At 43.7% G+C, this 15,566-nt stretch overlaps 1 protein-coding gene across 15 annotated transcripts in view; it reads right to left on the reverse strand.

The window, feature by feature from the left end:
• Positions 1–319: 319 nt before the first annotated feature.
• The window catches only part of DCTN1-p150 (dynactin subunit 1), a 398,222-nt gene continuing 382,975 nt past the window's right edge, over positions 320–15,566 (reverse strand). For all 15 annotated transcript variants that reach the window (XM_069328813.1, XM_069328823.1, XM_069328818.1 and 12 more), the window contains 2 exons: positions 12,690–12,779; positions 320–1,237 (listed from right to left, as the gene is read on the reverse strand). In XM_069328813.1, coding sequence (XP_069184914.1) covers positions 1,097–1,237; positions 12,690–12,779 — 231 coding nt within the window. In that variant the 3' untranslated portion in view covers positions 320–1,096. The remainder of the gene's footprint in view (positions 1,238–12,689; positions 12,780–15,566) is intronic.

Below are 15,566 nucleotides of genomic sequence, written 5' to 3' on the forward strand. Positions count from 1 at the left end.
CTTCATCAGAGCCCAAGACAATGACTGGAGTCTTCATCAGAGCCCAAGATAATGACTGGAGTCTTCATCAGAGCCCAAGACAATGACTGGAGTCTTCATCAGAGCCCAAGACAATGACTGGAGTCTTCATCAGAGCCCAAGACAATGACTGGAGTCTTCATCAGAGCCCAAGACAATGACTGGAGCCTTCACCAAAGCCCAAGACTCGCAGACAAAACAGCACCACTACAAGTACGCCACTTCTAGCCCTTCTCTTCGGTGAAACATACATTCTAATATACATACTATAATTCATAATGAAATTTTAATTAAAACAAAGTTTCATTCATGCATTTTATGTATTTTAGCAACTTGTAAGAGCAATGTTATGAATGGTAACAGATAAAGGCAAGTACTTATACAACTCTGTGAAACACCCTCGATGTGTCTTGTGATATAATTAACAACTATAATTTCACTAAACCTCCACCTTTAGCAATCTATAAAAATGATATAAAATACACAGAGAAAGCAGCAAAATATACTGACATGGTATTAGTGGCACCATTTACATCATCACAATACTACTCAAGTCAATGCAAAGCTCAGTGAGTAATAAATATAAAATTATAATAGGATAGCAATTCACTTAATTGGTGGTAACCTACACCTTTCTCAACATGGTTATTACTGTACTAAGAAAATAACAAATACTGTTATTACTAAGAGGCAGTGTGCTTTATCTCAGCTAATCTTCTAACACATGTTATCTTAAATTGCTATTACTAATAAATAAGAAAACTACAACTGCATTTTATAATTCATAATACAGTACATACAGTATTGATTTGTTCAGTGTACCTTAAAAATAGCTTTGAGTTGCAAAACCAATTTAGCCCCTTTTAAATGTAGAATGCATAGGATAAATGACTAAACTTGAAGCACAAATTCTACAAACCCCCTTCTTTAAATGTAAGCAAAATAGGTTATCCATTTATTTACACTAAACTTTTCTATATCACAAGTATATTTTCACCTTGTATACCAAGGCTGATGGAAGTGGGGAACAGCAGTTCCATGATGACTGAACTTGCATCTAATCCAGTATGGACATCATCTACTGCAAGAGACGAAGGTGTAGGGCTCTAAGGTGATCCGGCTGGAGAACAACTGGTATGGGCTCATTTGATGCTGACTTGGAAATTGACCCTGGCACTCTGACACATCCAATTTGCACCAATTCCTGCTCAGCCAGTACCTGTTGATTGCCAAATTTTGAAATTAAGAAACCAGCATTGAATGTAATGAAACATCAATTTCCAGGTGAGTCCCAGTGGGTCCCTGAAGCTACTGTCTCTTGATGGTGTGCCATATTACTAGGTCCCATCAGTCATGAGGTTCTATGGCCTACTGCAGATGAAGAGCCAAAACCTAGTCCCCCCCCCCCCCAAGAGGTGCAGGGAGCAGTGGCATTTATTTATTTATTTATGCTACCATCAAGGAAGGTGCCCAGAAAGTTAGCAATAAAAAACAAACCACTGCTGGCTTCAAACAAGACTGAAGCTTCAACAACTGGTAATAGCTTTACTAATGACATTTTCAGGGGAAGCCCGTGCCCCAGAAAACCGACCCTCCGATAGAGGCAGAGCCCTGGAAGAAAGATCAGGTTTGGACACCGAGCAAGCAGCACTTGAAACCAAGGCTGGACTGGCCACCAAGGAGCCAGAAGGATCACTCTTCCCATGTAAGACTCCAACTGCACCAGGATCTGGAGAAACAGCCGGATTAGGGGTAAGAGGTATGCAAACCCCCACCTCGATCAGTCCAGCTAAAAGGCACCTACTGCGCACAGCTTCACGATTGTGGAATGGAGACTTCTCACATAATTTATAGGTTGTGTGCGGTCTATGTTCTCCTATTCCACATTCCATAACATGGCATTTATTCACATTAAATTCCATTTGCTAAGTGGTGCTCCATATATTTATTTTGTCCAGGTCTTCTTGAAGGGCATGACAATCTTCTAGGTGTCTTATTTTCCCTATTATCTTAGCATCATCAGCAAACACGTTCATATAATTCTGTATTCCATCTGGTAGATCGTTTATGTAGACAATGAACATTACCGGTGCAAGAACTGAACCCTGTGGTACCCCACTTGTGACATTTCTCCAATCCGATACATTGACTCTGCTTACGGCCCTCATTTTTCTATCAGTTAGGAAATTTTTCATCCATGCTAGAAGCTTACCTGTCACCCCTCCAATATGTTCCAGTTTCCAGAACAACCTCTTATGTGGAACTCTGTCAAAAGTCTTTTTTAGGTTCAGATAGATGCAGTCAACCCAACCATCTCTTTCCTGTAAAATCTCTGTGGCTCGATCATTGAAACTGAGTAAATTCATTACACAGGATCTTCCAGATCGAAAACCATACTGTCTGTCTGATATTATATCGTTTTTCTCCAGGTGTTCTACCCATTTAGTTTTAATTATTTTTTCCAATATTTTGACTATTACACTTGTCAATGATACAGGTTTACAATTGAGGGGGTCTTCCCTGCTGCCACTTTTGTAGATTGGGACGATGTTTGCCTTTTTCCACACATCAGCTACAACTCCTTTACACAGAGGGTTTAGTGAAAGACTTGCGCAAGGATAAGAATCAATTGGAAACAAATTGCAAAGCCATGGAAGAAGAAAATAAACTCTTAAAAATAGCTTTGGAAGAAGTTAAAGTAAATTTAAAAATAAATGACTACAATAGGTTAGGTAAGGAAATTCAACAGGGGAAACAGCTTTTGTCAGCACAGATGGAGGAAGTTACACAGGGAATAGAACAGTGCAAGAAAGATATGCAACTCACCTATGCACAAGTGGCCAAGGAGAAGGAAAAAATTAAAGAAGCAGTAAAGGAAGCCAAACACTGCAGCAACCAAGATAAAACAAACATTAGACTGGAAGTGAGAAAAGAATTGGCTTCTAACCCGAAGTTGGTGCAAAACACAGTTGATCGGAGTAAGTCCCTGATCATTTTTGGATACAAAGAAAAGGAGATAACATCTAGGTCAGAAAGAGCTGTAGAAGCCAAAGTAGTAGATAAAATTGTTGGCCTCGTGGAAGGTCTTACAACCATAGAGAATGTGTGCGACTACAGGAGAATAGGCAGATATGTAAAAGGGAAAGATCGACCTTTGAGGATCACCCTAAATGGTGCCAAACAGATGGAAGAAGTACTAAGGAATGCTAGAAAATTACAAAGTGATGAGGATGGGAAAGTGTGGTCGTTAAGACGAGATCTTTCAAAAGAAGACAGAGAGAAGCTGAAACTAAACCTCGCCGAGGCAAAACGTTTAAATGAGAGCAGGAATGAAGAAGAAATAAATTCTTTTTTTTCTACAAAGTGATAGGGGTAGGCAGACCAGTAAAGTGGTACATAAAGGCAAACCAACAAAATCATTAGAGAGAGGGGGGAGTGAAAAATAAGAATAGGGGGAACAAGTTCCTGAAGATTGCATACACCAACATAGATGGAGTAAGATCGAAGATACTGGAGTTAAGTGATGTAATACAGCTGCAGACACCAGACATTGTTGCACTCACAGAGACAAAACTTGAAGATGTTATTTTAAATGAGGTCATATTCCCAAGGGGCTACTCAATTTGGAGACGGGACAGAAAAATTAGGAAAGGTGGTGGCGTTGCTGTACTGGTGAAAGAACACCTAAAGGTGAAGGAAATAATGACTGCCAATCCACAAGAAGTTGACATAATAGCACTAGAGATCTGCCATGAGGATGATAAACTAATGATCATAAATGCATATAGTCCACCGCCAAGCAGCACATGGTCAAAGGAGGAGCTAGATAGTAAACGAGAAGGTCTTATAACAATAATGAGAGAGATCATAGCGAGAGCGGATAACGATAGTTCACGACTGTTGATAGTCGGCGACTTCAACTTGAAATCCATAAACTGGGAAGCATATGAAGCTAAAACAGAAGATTTTTGGACCTGTAAATTTGTAGACCTCATCCTGGAAACATTCTTGTATCAACATGTTAAACAAGCTACGAGGATGAGGGAAGGGGACGTTCCCTCCATGCTAGATTTGATATTTACCAGGAAAGAGGAAGAAATATTTGACATTCAGTACCTTCCTCCCTTGGGTAAAAGTGACCATGTCTTTTTGGGAATAAAGTATGCAATGCGTTATAATTTGGAAGAAAATATGATAGTTGATGAAATTGAAAAACCTGACTTTAGGAGAGGACATTATGGCAACCTTAGAAATTTTTTTAGTGTGTATAATTGGACAGACTTGTTGCTAGGCAAGGAAGTGAATGAGATGTATGTCAAGTTTTGTGAAATATATGATGAAGGCACAAAAAAATTTATACCAAAACAGAGATGCAGAACTAGGAAACATGATTGGTTCAACAGAAATTGCGAGAGGGCCAGAGACCAAAAGACACAAAAATGGAATCAATACAGGAAGAGGCCAAACCCCCAAACATACCAGCGATACACAGATGCGAGAAACAACTACACGACAGTGATTAGAGAGGCAGAAAGAAATTTTGAAAAAGGGATTACAGACAAATGTAAAACAGAACCAGGTCTATTCTATAAATTCATAAATAACAAATTGCAGGTAAAGGATAATATTCAGAGATTGAAAATGGGAAAGAGATTCACGGAAAAGGAAATGTGTGAAACATTAAACGAAAAGTTCCAAAGTGTGTTTGTATAAAATGAAATCGTCAGGGAACCAGATACAATAAGAATTCCAGAAAACAACATAGAGCACATAGAGGTGTCTAGAGACGAAGTGGAAAAAATGCTCAAGGAGCTAAATAAGAACAATGCAGTTGGTCCAGATGGAGTTTCACCATGGGTTCTGAGAGAACTGTGCACCCGAGCTCAGCATTCCTCTTCAACTGATCGAAAACCATACTGTCTGTCTGATATTATATCATTTCTCTCCAGGTGTTCTACCCATTTAGTTTTGATTAGTTTTTCCAATACTTTCACTATTACACTTGTCAATGATACAGGTCTATAATTGAGGGGGTCTTCCCTGCTGCCACTTTTGTAGATTGGAACTATGTTAGCCTGTTTCCAAACGTCTGCTACGATTCCTGTACACAGGGATGCCTGAAAGATCAGGTGAAGTGGAATGCTGAGCTCAGGTGCACATTCTCTCAGAACCCATGGTGAAACTCCATCTGGACCAACTGCTTTGTTATTATTTAGCTCCTTTAGCATTTTCTCCACTTCATCTCTAGACACCGCTATGTGCTCTATGCTGTTCCCATCTCCCCAGCACTCTGTCATATAATGCTTTTAAATTACTGATGGTTTTGGCCTCCACCACCTTCTCACCTAACTTGGTTCAACTGTCTACCACTCTGTTTACAAAAGTGAATTTTCTTATATTTCTCCAGTAGCTTTGTTTCGTTAGTTTAAATCTATGACCTCTTGTTCTTGAAGTTCCGGGCCTCAGGAAATCTTCCCTATCAATTTTATCGATTCCTATTACTATTTTGTACGTAGTGATCATACTGCCTCTTTTTCTTCTATCTTCTAGTTTTTGTATATTTAATGCCTCTAACCTTTCCTCGTAACTCTTGTCCTTCAGTTCTGGGAGCCACTTAGTGGCATGTCTTTGCACCTTTTCCAGTTTATTGATGTGCTTCTTAAGATATGGGCGCCATACAACCGCTGTGTGGAGCATTCTATGTCTTCCATCGACTGGGCCGGGCAACCAGAAAGGTAGGCGCCCCAAAACAAACCCCTAATCTGGTTAAAACTACTACAGAAAGCTAACAACTAAACAGAATTCCCCAATTGAAAAACGAGCAAACGAGCATGACGTCACATTTACCGTGCCGTTTGTCTGCAGCAGCTCCCCTCTCCTCGAGAGGGGGAAGGGAGAGCCCCAGACCGATCGCACCGGCTATCCACTTGTCAGTTCGAAGCTGGATGTCAAAACACACGAAAAACCCCGCCGACCAGGGGGAAGGGAGGGTTGCCGAGGAGCCTTCAGATCTCACCCAGTAAATGGCATTTCATTACATTCAACTGCTGGTTTTACGAGGGATGATACATTCAGCTCCCCGGAGCTTCCTACCCAAAGCCAAGGAGAAAAGAGGGACAAACCCGGGAGGCAGAAACCACGCGCCTAAAACCCGAAAGCAAAACAACAGGCAAAACCGAAAGGACCCTGCGGATGACCCGGGAGACCCAAACCCCAGAACAGGGACGAAGGGAACCCCGGGCAACCCAAAGTGCGTCCAGGGGCACATAGGATGCGGGACACAGGTAATGACTGAAAGCCACAACCGGACACAAGAAGATGCAGGCCCCCCCCCCCCTGGGCAAAACCACCCAAGCAACAACCCCAGGGACGCCTCCGGAAAAACAGGCGACCTAACCCTGCCAGAAAAAGAAGAATGGCTGCAACAAACAAACCTAACATCAGAATTTGAAGAAACCTCTGAGAAACAATCTGGAACCAAAGGGGCCACAACCAACCGAGGGAAAGCGATAAGAAAGTATCGTGTCCAAAGACCAGGACGGCTCAGGTGGCGCATGAGCAGGCCGGAGGTGAAACAACGCCCGAGACAGCTTGTGAAACAGTGCAGAAGGAACATCAAAACTAAAAGCAAGCCATAGTGGAATTGCCAGTGCCGTACGGTACGAGGCGACAGAATGCAGCATACAAAGACAGTCCTGAACCAGCCAATAGAGAAAGGACAAGACCATCTCAACAAAACGTGAAGTATACCTACAAAGAGACAAAAAAAGGAAGGACTGCCAGTAAACCGCATGCTGACGCTGAGACGAAGCCCGCAGGTGGGACACCAGCAAGAAGCCACCTTATCACCATACAGATGGTGATAGACACGAGTAAAAAAAAAAAAAAAAAAAGACAAGAAGACTCATGGAGAAGATTGATCCAGTCTCATAACAGACTGGACTGATCAACTGAAAGAGGTGGAGCTGCGGGAAAACCTCCCAATTCGGACACCAAGGAAGCAGCGCCTGAAGCAGCCTACCTCGATCCAACTAAGCTTGAACCCTGGCCCGACTCTTCTGGAAGGGCCGAGAACGACCCCCATGGAGAACCAACAAATCTGAAATAGACCGGCAACTAGTCGAAGCCGCCAACAAAAAACAGAGACACTGTCCTCAGGAAAGAAAAAGAGGACAAACTGACAAAGATGACTGAAGAGCCAGAGCTCAAGCTGAATCCAATAAGTGAGCCAGCACAGCCTGCAGAAATGCGAGACAACATGGAAACTGCCTTCCGGAGGATTGGTGTAAACAAATTCAGTAAGTCAGACGATGCAGCAGCAGCTGAGTCTGTTGTAAGTTTATATACATGTTGGCTCTTCCTCGAAAATGGTGGGCAATTGTGTGTCTGCCAGATGAAAGAGCATTTGCTGTACCTAGCTAATTAGATACAATGTGATGATAATTTGTGTAGTGTATTATAAAGCTAGAATGTTATATTTAGACTTAGAATTGAATGGAGGCAATCTAATATTGTTTTAGAAGTTTAATTTAAGTAAGTGGTTACTATATGATCAGCTGACCATGCCAGGCAACCAGTCGCATGGCCACAGTGATCTCTTTCTTGGCTGAAACTCGAGCGGTGGTGAAACGCAAACCTGAGAAAGCTTGTAGAATGGGTCTGAAGTGATATAAATGCCGAACGGCTCTGCCATCGCTGCATGATAGGAAGCAACAGTATTTGGCATAAGATGCCGATGGAGAAAAATTAACAACACCTAACCCAGGGCCAAGACAGAAAGCCCAAGAGCCCTGACTTACCCCAAGGACGAGGACCATCACAAGCGAGGAAGCCCCCTAATGGGAGTGTTTCCCCAATGCCCCAGGGAAGGGAACCCTGAACACACAAAGGCAGTACTTACAGAGCGCACAGGGAAGTTAACCCTGAGGTCATGCAGTTTCAGAATACTAAATCCCAGGCCAATGCAGGAAGAGCCTAAAAAAGCAAAACACCACCAAAACAGGAAATCACGACCAGAGCGCGCAGATGACCACCAGGTACAAACATTAATCAAGAACTGACTGGTGGCGGCCCAGCTTTCCCGGGATGGCTCCCCTCACCCCCTAATGAGGGGGATGAGGTGGATTTAACTAGCGGGGGTTTAGTTGGATGAAGTTTCGTTTGTTTGTTTTCTTGTTTGGGGAGTTCTTTTGATATTTTGAGGGTGTCGGTCTCATTTTTCAACCATGTTGTAGTCTGGTTTCATTTGCCTACCTTTCTGGATGCTTCCCTGGTTGATGGCAAGATGATAAAAGTTAAATGTAAAGTGTTCATGAGCCACTGCTCCCTGCGCCTCTGTGACGGGGTGTCAGGTTCTGGTTCATGGTCCCCGGTAGGCAAACAAGAACTCTGTGATTGATGAGACTTAAGTAGTATGGAACTTAATCAGTAAGCTAGCTTCTGTGAGCCAATGGGGCTCCAAACAGAAAATATATTAAATGTCCACAGCAACCCTCACTCCCCTCCGCGAGTGACCATGCCCAGATATTGTGTCATAAGCGATTAAGATTTGGTGTCGCCACTGGGAATTCATCACTTCATTACAGCTAAAATAAGTGAAAAAATTTATTTTAATTTTCCCTGTGATCAGGGAACACATTTTAACTAAACAAGACAGCAAAATATTCTTTTGGATTTTTTCTTGAGCAGACAGGAAATGCATCCTGAAAGGCTTGCACAGAAAAGGGGTTAACCCTTAAACTGTGCAATACATACATATATGATTTGACATAACATAATTTAACATCAAGTTTCTGTGGATCCCCTCCCATGTTGGAATATGTGGGAATGAACAAGCAGATGTGCTGGCTGCTGAAGGCGCTGAAGAAGACCATATTGAATACTTCATACCCAAGACTCGACTACAAATTAGAGGTATTGTCAGGCAACATCACCGTGACAAGGTAACTGAGGAAAGGAGGATAGAAGCACAAACCAGTGAATCTATACGATGGTACAACATGGTTGCAGCTGGCAATCCCAATCATTATGGTCGAAGAGGAGGAGGACGAGGGAGAGAATCAGTAATAGCGAGAATCCGTCTTGGATACAAATATCCATGGAGATATGGAATGGAAACAAGTTGATCAGCGAAGTTGCAGAATCTGTGGTGAGAGTGATGGACACCGCCTTGACCACTATCTACGTGAATGTGAACACCTGAGATATCAAAAGTATGTGTAGAATAATAAACCCCACATTGTTTGAGTTAGGAATACACTATTTGTCAAATATTGATACTGTTCTTAAAAGATTTCCCTGTTTTGCACCCGCAAGATAACATAAGCTTTTAAGGGTTGATAGATGTTAATCTTCTTGTTTGAGGAGCTGTTCACTTGAAACAGTTAAGCAAGTCCCAGCTGTGTCTGGGTACAAGTGACAGGATGAACAACCCAGCAGGTTTTCTTCCTATTGGGGAGTGTTGTACATGCTGCTATGGCGGTATGTCCACTCACAAGATGAGTGGCGCTGCCCAATAAACTCGCCCCTCGGGGCAAAATTTAAAAATTTAAATAATTTAACATTAGTTTTTAATACTTGCACAAACACTTTCCAATTTTTTTGTGCATAATCAACTAGGCAAATGCTCCAACTTTGTCTAAATGATCACAACATAACTTGAAAAAGAAGAGAATGAAAATTAATTTTAAAATTGAATATTGAAAACTTCAGATTTTCAATTCAGAATAAAAAATATGAACTATCACCAATTGTTCATTTAATGTTATTATTCTCTCAGAATTGCGTATGATCTTCATTTTCATAAAATTAAAATACAGTATAGGTTTTCAGTATAGATTACTGTAAAAAAAAATTGTCAATAAGGCATTTGAAATATGCGGCAAATTTAGACCAAACAAAATTATAACTCCAAATGTATAAAGTTTATGAAAAATCCATTATAGAACAGACAGCTGAGCACACAAAATGTCAAAATAGTGAGAATAGGTCAAAAACTGGAATTTTAGAAGCCACTCAAAGTTGAAACTCTAGTTTCTAGTTTCAGAGATAACTGAAGTTGAAGTTATCAACAATGAATAAAGGTAGTTTTAATTCGTTAACACCTCTCTCCGATGATTCTTATATGCAGTAGGCTAACAGACAGCAAGGCGGAGGTAGACGGTGAGTGTCACCCTGAAACTAGGAGACAGAGCAACCTTCAAACTCGCACAAGGCGAGGTGGGACTCAGAGGTCTCCTACATCGGACCACTGAGCCCCAAAGGGGGTTTCCAGGGCTCTTAGGTTGACTGCTAAGGGAAGCCCTGGCGAGGTACTGTACTGCTAACCGGTTATCCTAGAGCTACCAAGCAAACAACTAAAAGCTGAACCCATGCAACGTTTGCACGCACAGGACCTAGTGGAGGGCCACCGAAATCACACAAGTGGTCCTACTGCCACACCAGGCAGACCCCTGCCAGGCAAAACAAAACAAAAACAAAAGAAAAACCCCGCAAAAGCACAACGTCTCTAGGTGAACAGATCCAGTCGCTATGTGTATATCAGACAGCTGCACAGTACCTCGCGCCCCAGCCAGCGACGAATCTACCTCCTACCCAAGGGCAAACAGGAGTAAGAACCTCCCCAGTTGAACCCCCAATGGCAGGCAATCACCAAGCAGCAACAGAACCACATGGAGGTAGCTGCTCCTGAATGGCTCATGGAAGGTAACCCTGAGGCAAAAAAGGTGTGGAGGTCTGGGACCTTCCTGTCCCCCCTCCTGGGTAGGGGGGGGGGGGTGTTGCAGACAGATGCGTGGCGGTTGTGGTGACGTCATATTTGTTTCCTTGTTTTTAATTGGGGAGTTCTGTTTGCTAGTTCGGCTTTCGGTTTGCAATTTTTGGCCAGCATTAGTTTGTTCTGAGATTCCTACCTTTCTGGGTGCCTGACCTGGTAGATGGCAGACAAAGACTGCTTCTAATTACACGGGAATGTCTTTAGGCTGAGGCTCCTCGTGCCTCTTTTGAGGGGGGGCCAGGTTCTGGCTCTGGTCCCTGGTAGGCTTAGAACTCCTTCGATTGACTGTTGCCACAGTCTAATATATACACATCAGCCCGGTATAGCTCCGGGAACCTAAGGGGCTCTCCACAGAAAGAGGCGTTGACAGAGCAGGCGCCAGACAAAGTCTGCTTCGCCCCAGCTGTCAGGCGGGGGTTGCCACAAAGATATTATTATCTAATTATTTCAATGTCTCTGATTTTTTCTTTGTTTTTTGCAGTAATATTATTCATTAGTGTGTAGTGTGATATATTTATATAATAAAATGTGTGAACCATTGATGTACTCAAAATTATTGTGTTCATATTAGTGAATCAATTATTATGTTCCTGAAACAATAAACAAATAGTTTTGCTGTTATTACACTATATACACACATGTTATATATACGTATCTGCATGTTTTGTTCACCATAATGAACCACTAAGTTGGTATTGTGCGTCAAAAAGCAACAAAGAGTGGCCTTCACTCACCAAGCAGCCAGCCACCCGCCATCACTCCCCACTCACTTCGTCTCTCGCCAACATACTCCTCCAACGATACTGTTTTTGTTTTTATTCACTATACACAGACATTAAATATGAGTATCTACATGTTTTGTTCACCATAACTGTATATCTAAAGTTGTATGGTGAGTTAAAGCAATAAAAGACGTAGCTACACACACAGTCAGTTGGTGGCTGCGGCCGCCACTGGTTCAAGGCCAGACGCACTAATATTTCTCCTCCAACAATACTGTTTGTAGTGTTATTACACTATATACACACATTATATATAAGTATCTACATGTTTTATTCACCATACCTGTACAAATAAGCTGGTGTGGTGCCAAAAAACCATACTAGCCACCAGTAAACAACATGACAAGTCATGCAGATGACGCACCTTCCTCACCAGAATGGCGGCTCCCAACATACTCCTATTGCTGTTATTACACTCTATACACACGTTGTATATAAGCATCTACATTTGTGTTCATCAGAGTGAAAAACTAAGCTGGTATGGTAAGTCCAATCAATAAAAGGTGGCCACACACAGTCAGAAGACGACGTCACCACCCTCCCTCCCTTCCTCAGCATTACTCCTCCTACCATAGAGCACAGCTCTAAATATCACCACAATCCTGCTATTATCAGAATCCTGGTCAGTTTTATCACAGTCAAGGGTCTTCTGTAATACTATCATCACTAAATAATAGCACATACATGTATATTTTGACATTTTTAGGAGATGCTGTGGTCACAAGCTGAACAGCGGTGCTGTGAGCTCATGCTGCGTGCGTCAGCCTTGGTGGCTCGCTCAGTACTGAGGCTCTCACACCCAGGAATGTTGGCCACGATTTTTTTTCTAGGTGGCGTCTGTTAACTATCGGTCGTGGCTGCACTATAGCTGCCCCTATCCCACGCGGAGCATTTAAATTAAAGCACTAGACACTAAAAGAGCTATTAATGTATTGCGCGGTCTAAGGGTTAGGGTGGACATTATGTTGAACAGTGAAAGCTTTAAAAGATATAAATATAAAGCCAGACCATAATAACTATAGATATACATATAAAATTTATGTTGTGGTTGGTGTTGGTAAAATGTATGACATTGTGTAGTTGGGGTTGTTAGTTTTATAGTTAACACAATTTACCTTAGTGAGCTGCGGAGAGGGAAAAGTCGAGAAGGCTGTGGTGACGCTGCCTCCTGGTTTGCTGACAGCCAACATTCGAGTAATTTCATCCTGCCAAGTAACAAATTAAACAAATTATGGAATGAAGAGAGTAAAACCACCAAGATAAAACTCAAGTGATATTATAAATTAGACCTAGACCCCAGTGCTACTGAGCACATGGTAAAAATGGTATGCCTTTTACTCTGTTGTACAATTTAATTCCATTCTCCTCTGCCCTCTCATTTACCCTCTTGCAACCCCTTCCTCACAAATAATTAATGAAAATTTTTAACTCACACCCTGAATGATAATAGGATTTTTTTTTACAACAATTTCCAATTGAATGGCTTAATTTAACCCTTTCATTGTGCATATCAGTTGGAGCCACACATTGACCGAAACGCTGTGCGTATTAGTGGCTTTAGGTATTGTATGTACTAGCTCTATCTATAAATCCAACATTATGATTGTAACTCATCTTCTATGTATGTACTTTTTCCTGAATAAAAATTTGAATTTGAATTTGAACATGCTAATTATCCAAAAAACCACCATTGAAAGTAAAGAAACACCATTTTGTGGGTGAGACCCGGAGGCTCCCCGAAGCTATCCAGGCTGAAATGCTAATGTCAGACTTTGGCATCAGTCATGTGTATGGAGTTCTGTGGGCCTACCGGGGACCATGAGCCAGAACTTGGCCCCCTCACAGAGGCATGAAGAGCAATGGCCTATAAACCCCATGTGGTTGGAAGCATTCTATGTCTGCCATCGTCCGGGATAGGCACCCAGAAAGGTAGGCGTCCCAAAACAAACCCCTATTCTGGTGAAAATTGCAACCAAAAGCCGAACAAGTGGATAGAACTCCCCTAACAAAAACGAGCAAATTAGTATGACGTCATTCGTCGTCGCGTCGCTGTCTGCGCAACCCCCCCCTCCCCAAAAGGGGGAAGGGGGAGCCACAGACCTACCGCGCCGGCGATCCACACCCCAATTCTGAGGCTGGATGTCAAAAACACGCGAAAAAAAACGCTGACCGGAACGAGGGAGGGATGCCGGGGAGCCTCCGGGACTCACCCAGATAATGGCGTTTCATTACATTCAACGTTGGTTTTCTGGGGAGAGCCCCTACGACTCCTCAGAGCTAACTACCCACAGAGGAAAAGAATAGGGACTGACCCGGGAGGCGGTCGCTGTACACTACTCAACCCGAAGTGGAGACAACAGGCCGCATCCGCCGACCGAAAACGACACAGGCCCGACTGTGCCCAGGAATATGTACATGGGAACGAGCAGCCAAGGATCCTGTTCGACTGCCAAAAACTCCTTGCCCGAACGTCCTCCCAGGAATCAGTACCAAAGACGGCGGCAAGAGCCGCGAACTTGCGGACGTCATGGGCACGGGGATAGTCCGCAGGCAGAAGAGCCTGAAGAACCCCGCGGACGACCTGGAAGGCCCGCACCCTCGAACATGGAAGAAGGGAACCGGAGCTACCCAAATTGTGGCCATAGACCCAGAAGCCGTGGCACGCCAACCATGGCGGAGAGCTGCAACCGGACAAAAACAAATGCACCCCTGGCCCAGCCAACCAAGCATCAACAACCCAGGGACCCCTCCGAAAAGCAGCAGTCTCATCCTTCGCCAGAAAAGAAGGAGAAGGCAGCAGACGACCAAACCGAACACCTCAACCTAAGGAGCAGAAAACCCCTGCGCAGGAGGAGAGCATGAAGCTCACCTACTCATTTTTTTGACCCCCAGAGGCCAATGCCAACCGGAAAAGAGCCAACGAAAAACAAACCGGAACCGAAGGGGCCACAATAAAACGAGAAGAAAGAAAAGAGCACTCTGTCCAATGACCAGGACGGCTCAAGCAGCGCAAGAACAGGCCGGAGGTGAAACAAGCACGAGACAGCTTATGAACGGTGCAGATGAAAGTCCGAAAGCAAGCCGAAGCGGCTCTGCCAGCACTGCAGAAAATGAGGCGACAGTATGCGGCAAGTCGACGGCCCCAACCCCTAGAAGAAAAACGAAGCCGACGCCAACAAACGCAGCCACCGAAGAAGGGACAGAAGGAAAAGAAAGGACTGCCAAAACACCCCATACTGCCGCCAAGAAGCACACAGGTGGGACACCAACAACGAAGCCACCTGACCACCAACGGACGCGAGATCCCCGAGGCAGAACGTAATCGGCACTGCCAAGGGTCATCCGAGCCTAGGAAGAGGCGGAGCCGCAGAAAGATCTCGGGTGCGACCACCAAGGAAACCGAGCCAGAAGCCCAAGCCAGCAAGGAGGAGATGGAACGTTTGCCGAATAGAAAACTCCCCAACACGAGCAAGCTCGCCAGGGGACTGAAAACCACGGGTCCGACGTGAGACACCAGAGAAGGGACATCGCAAGACCCTAAAAAAAAAAAAAAAAATACAACAGGCAGGGCAAGCCAGGAAAACAGGAAATCAAACCTGGCAACAAGAAGGCCAAAAGGCACAAACAAAACACACAACAGTGTGAAGGAGGAAACGATAAAAAGACAAGCAGAAATGCCCCAGCACCAGCGGCGAGGGACACGAGTGAAGCAGTTAGACGAGAGGAATGCATGAGGAAGGGAAGTGGCGGAGGCCAACCCCACACCCAGCGACCAGTGCAGAGAAGAGCCCAATAGGCTCCGGAACTTGAACAGAAAGCGAATAATAGGCGAGGGGCGAGACGAAGAGCCCAAGCTCATCCCCAGCCAGCACAATGAGGCAAGGACAATGAGGTTAGGACAGAGAATCCAAGGAACATGGAAAAAACCAGGCCCAGCACAGCAAGACCAGCAAGGAAGGAGGGCCCCAGAAAAGCAAGGGAACAAAAAACCC

Source organism: Procambarus clarkii, chromosome 22, assembly GCF_040958095.1.
Source record: "Procambarus clarkii isolate CNS0578487 chromosome 22, FALCON_Pclarkii_2.0, whole genome shotgun sequence".
In the NCBI taxonomy this organism is placed as follows: domain Eukaryota; kingdom Metazoa; phylum Arthropoda; class Malacostraca; order Decapoda; family Cambaridae; genus Procambarus; species Procambarus clarkii.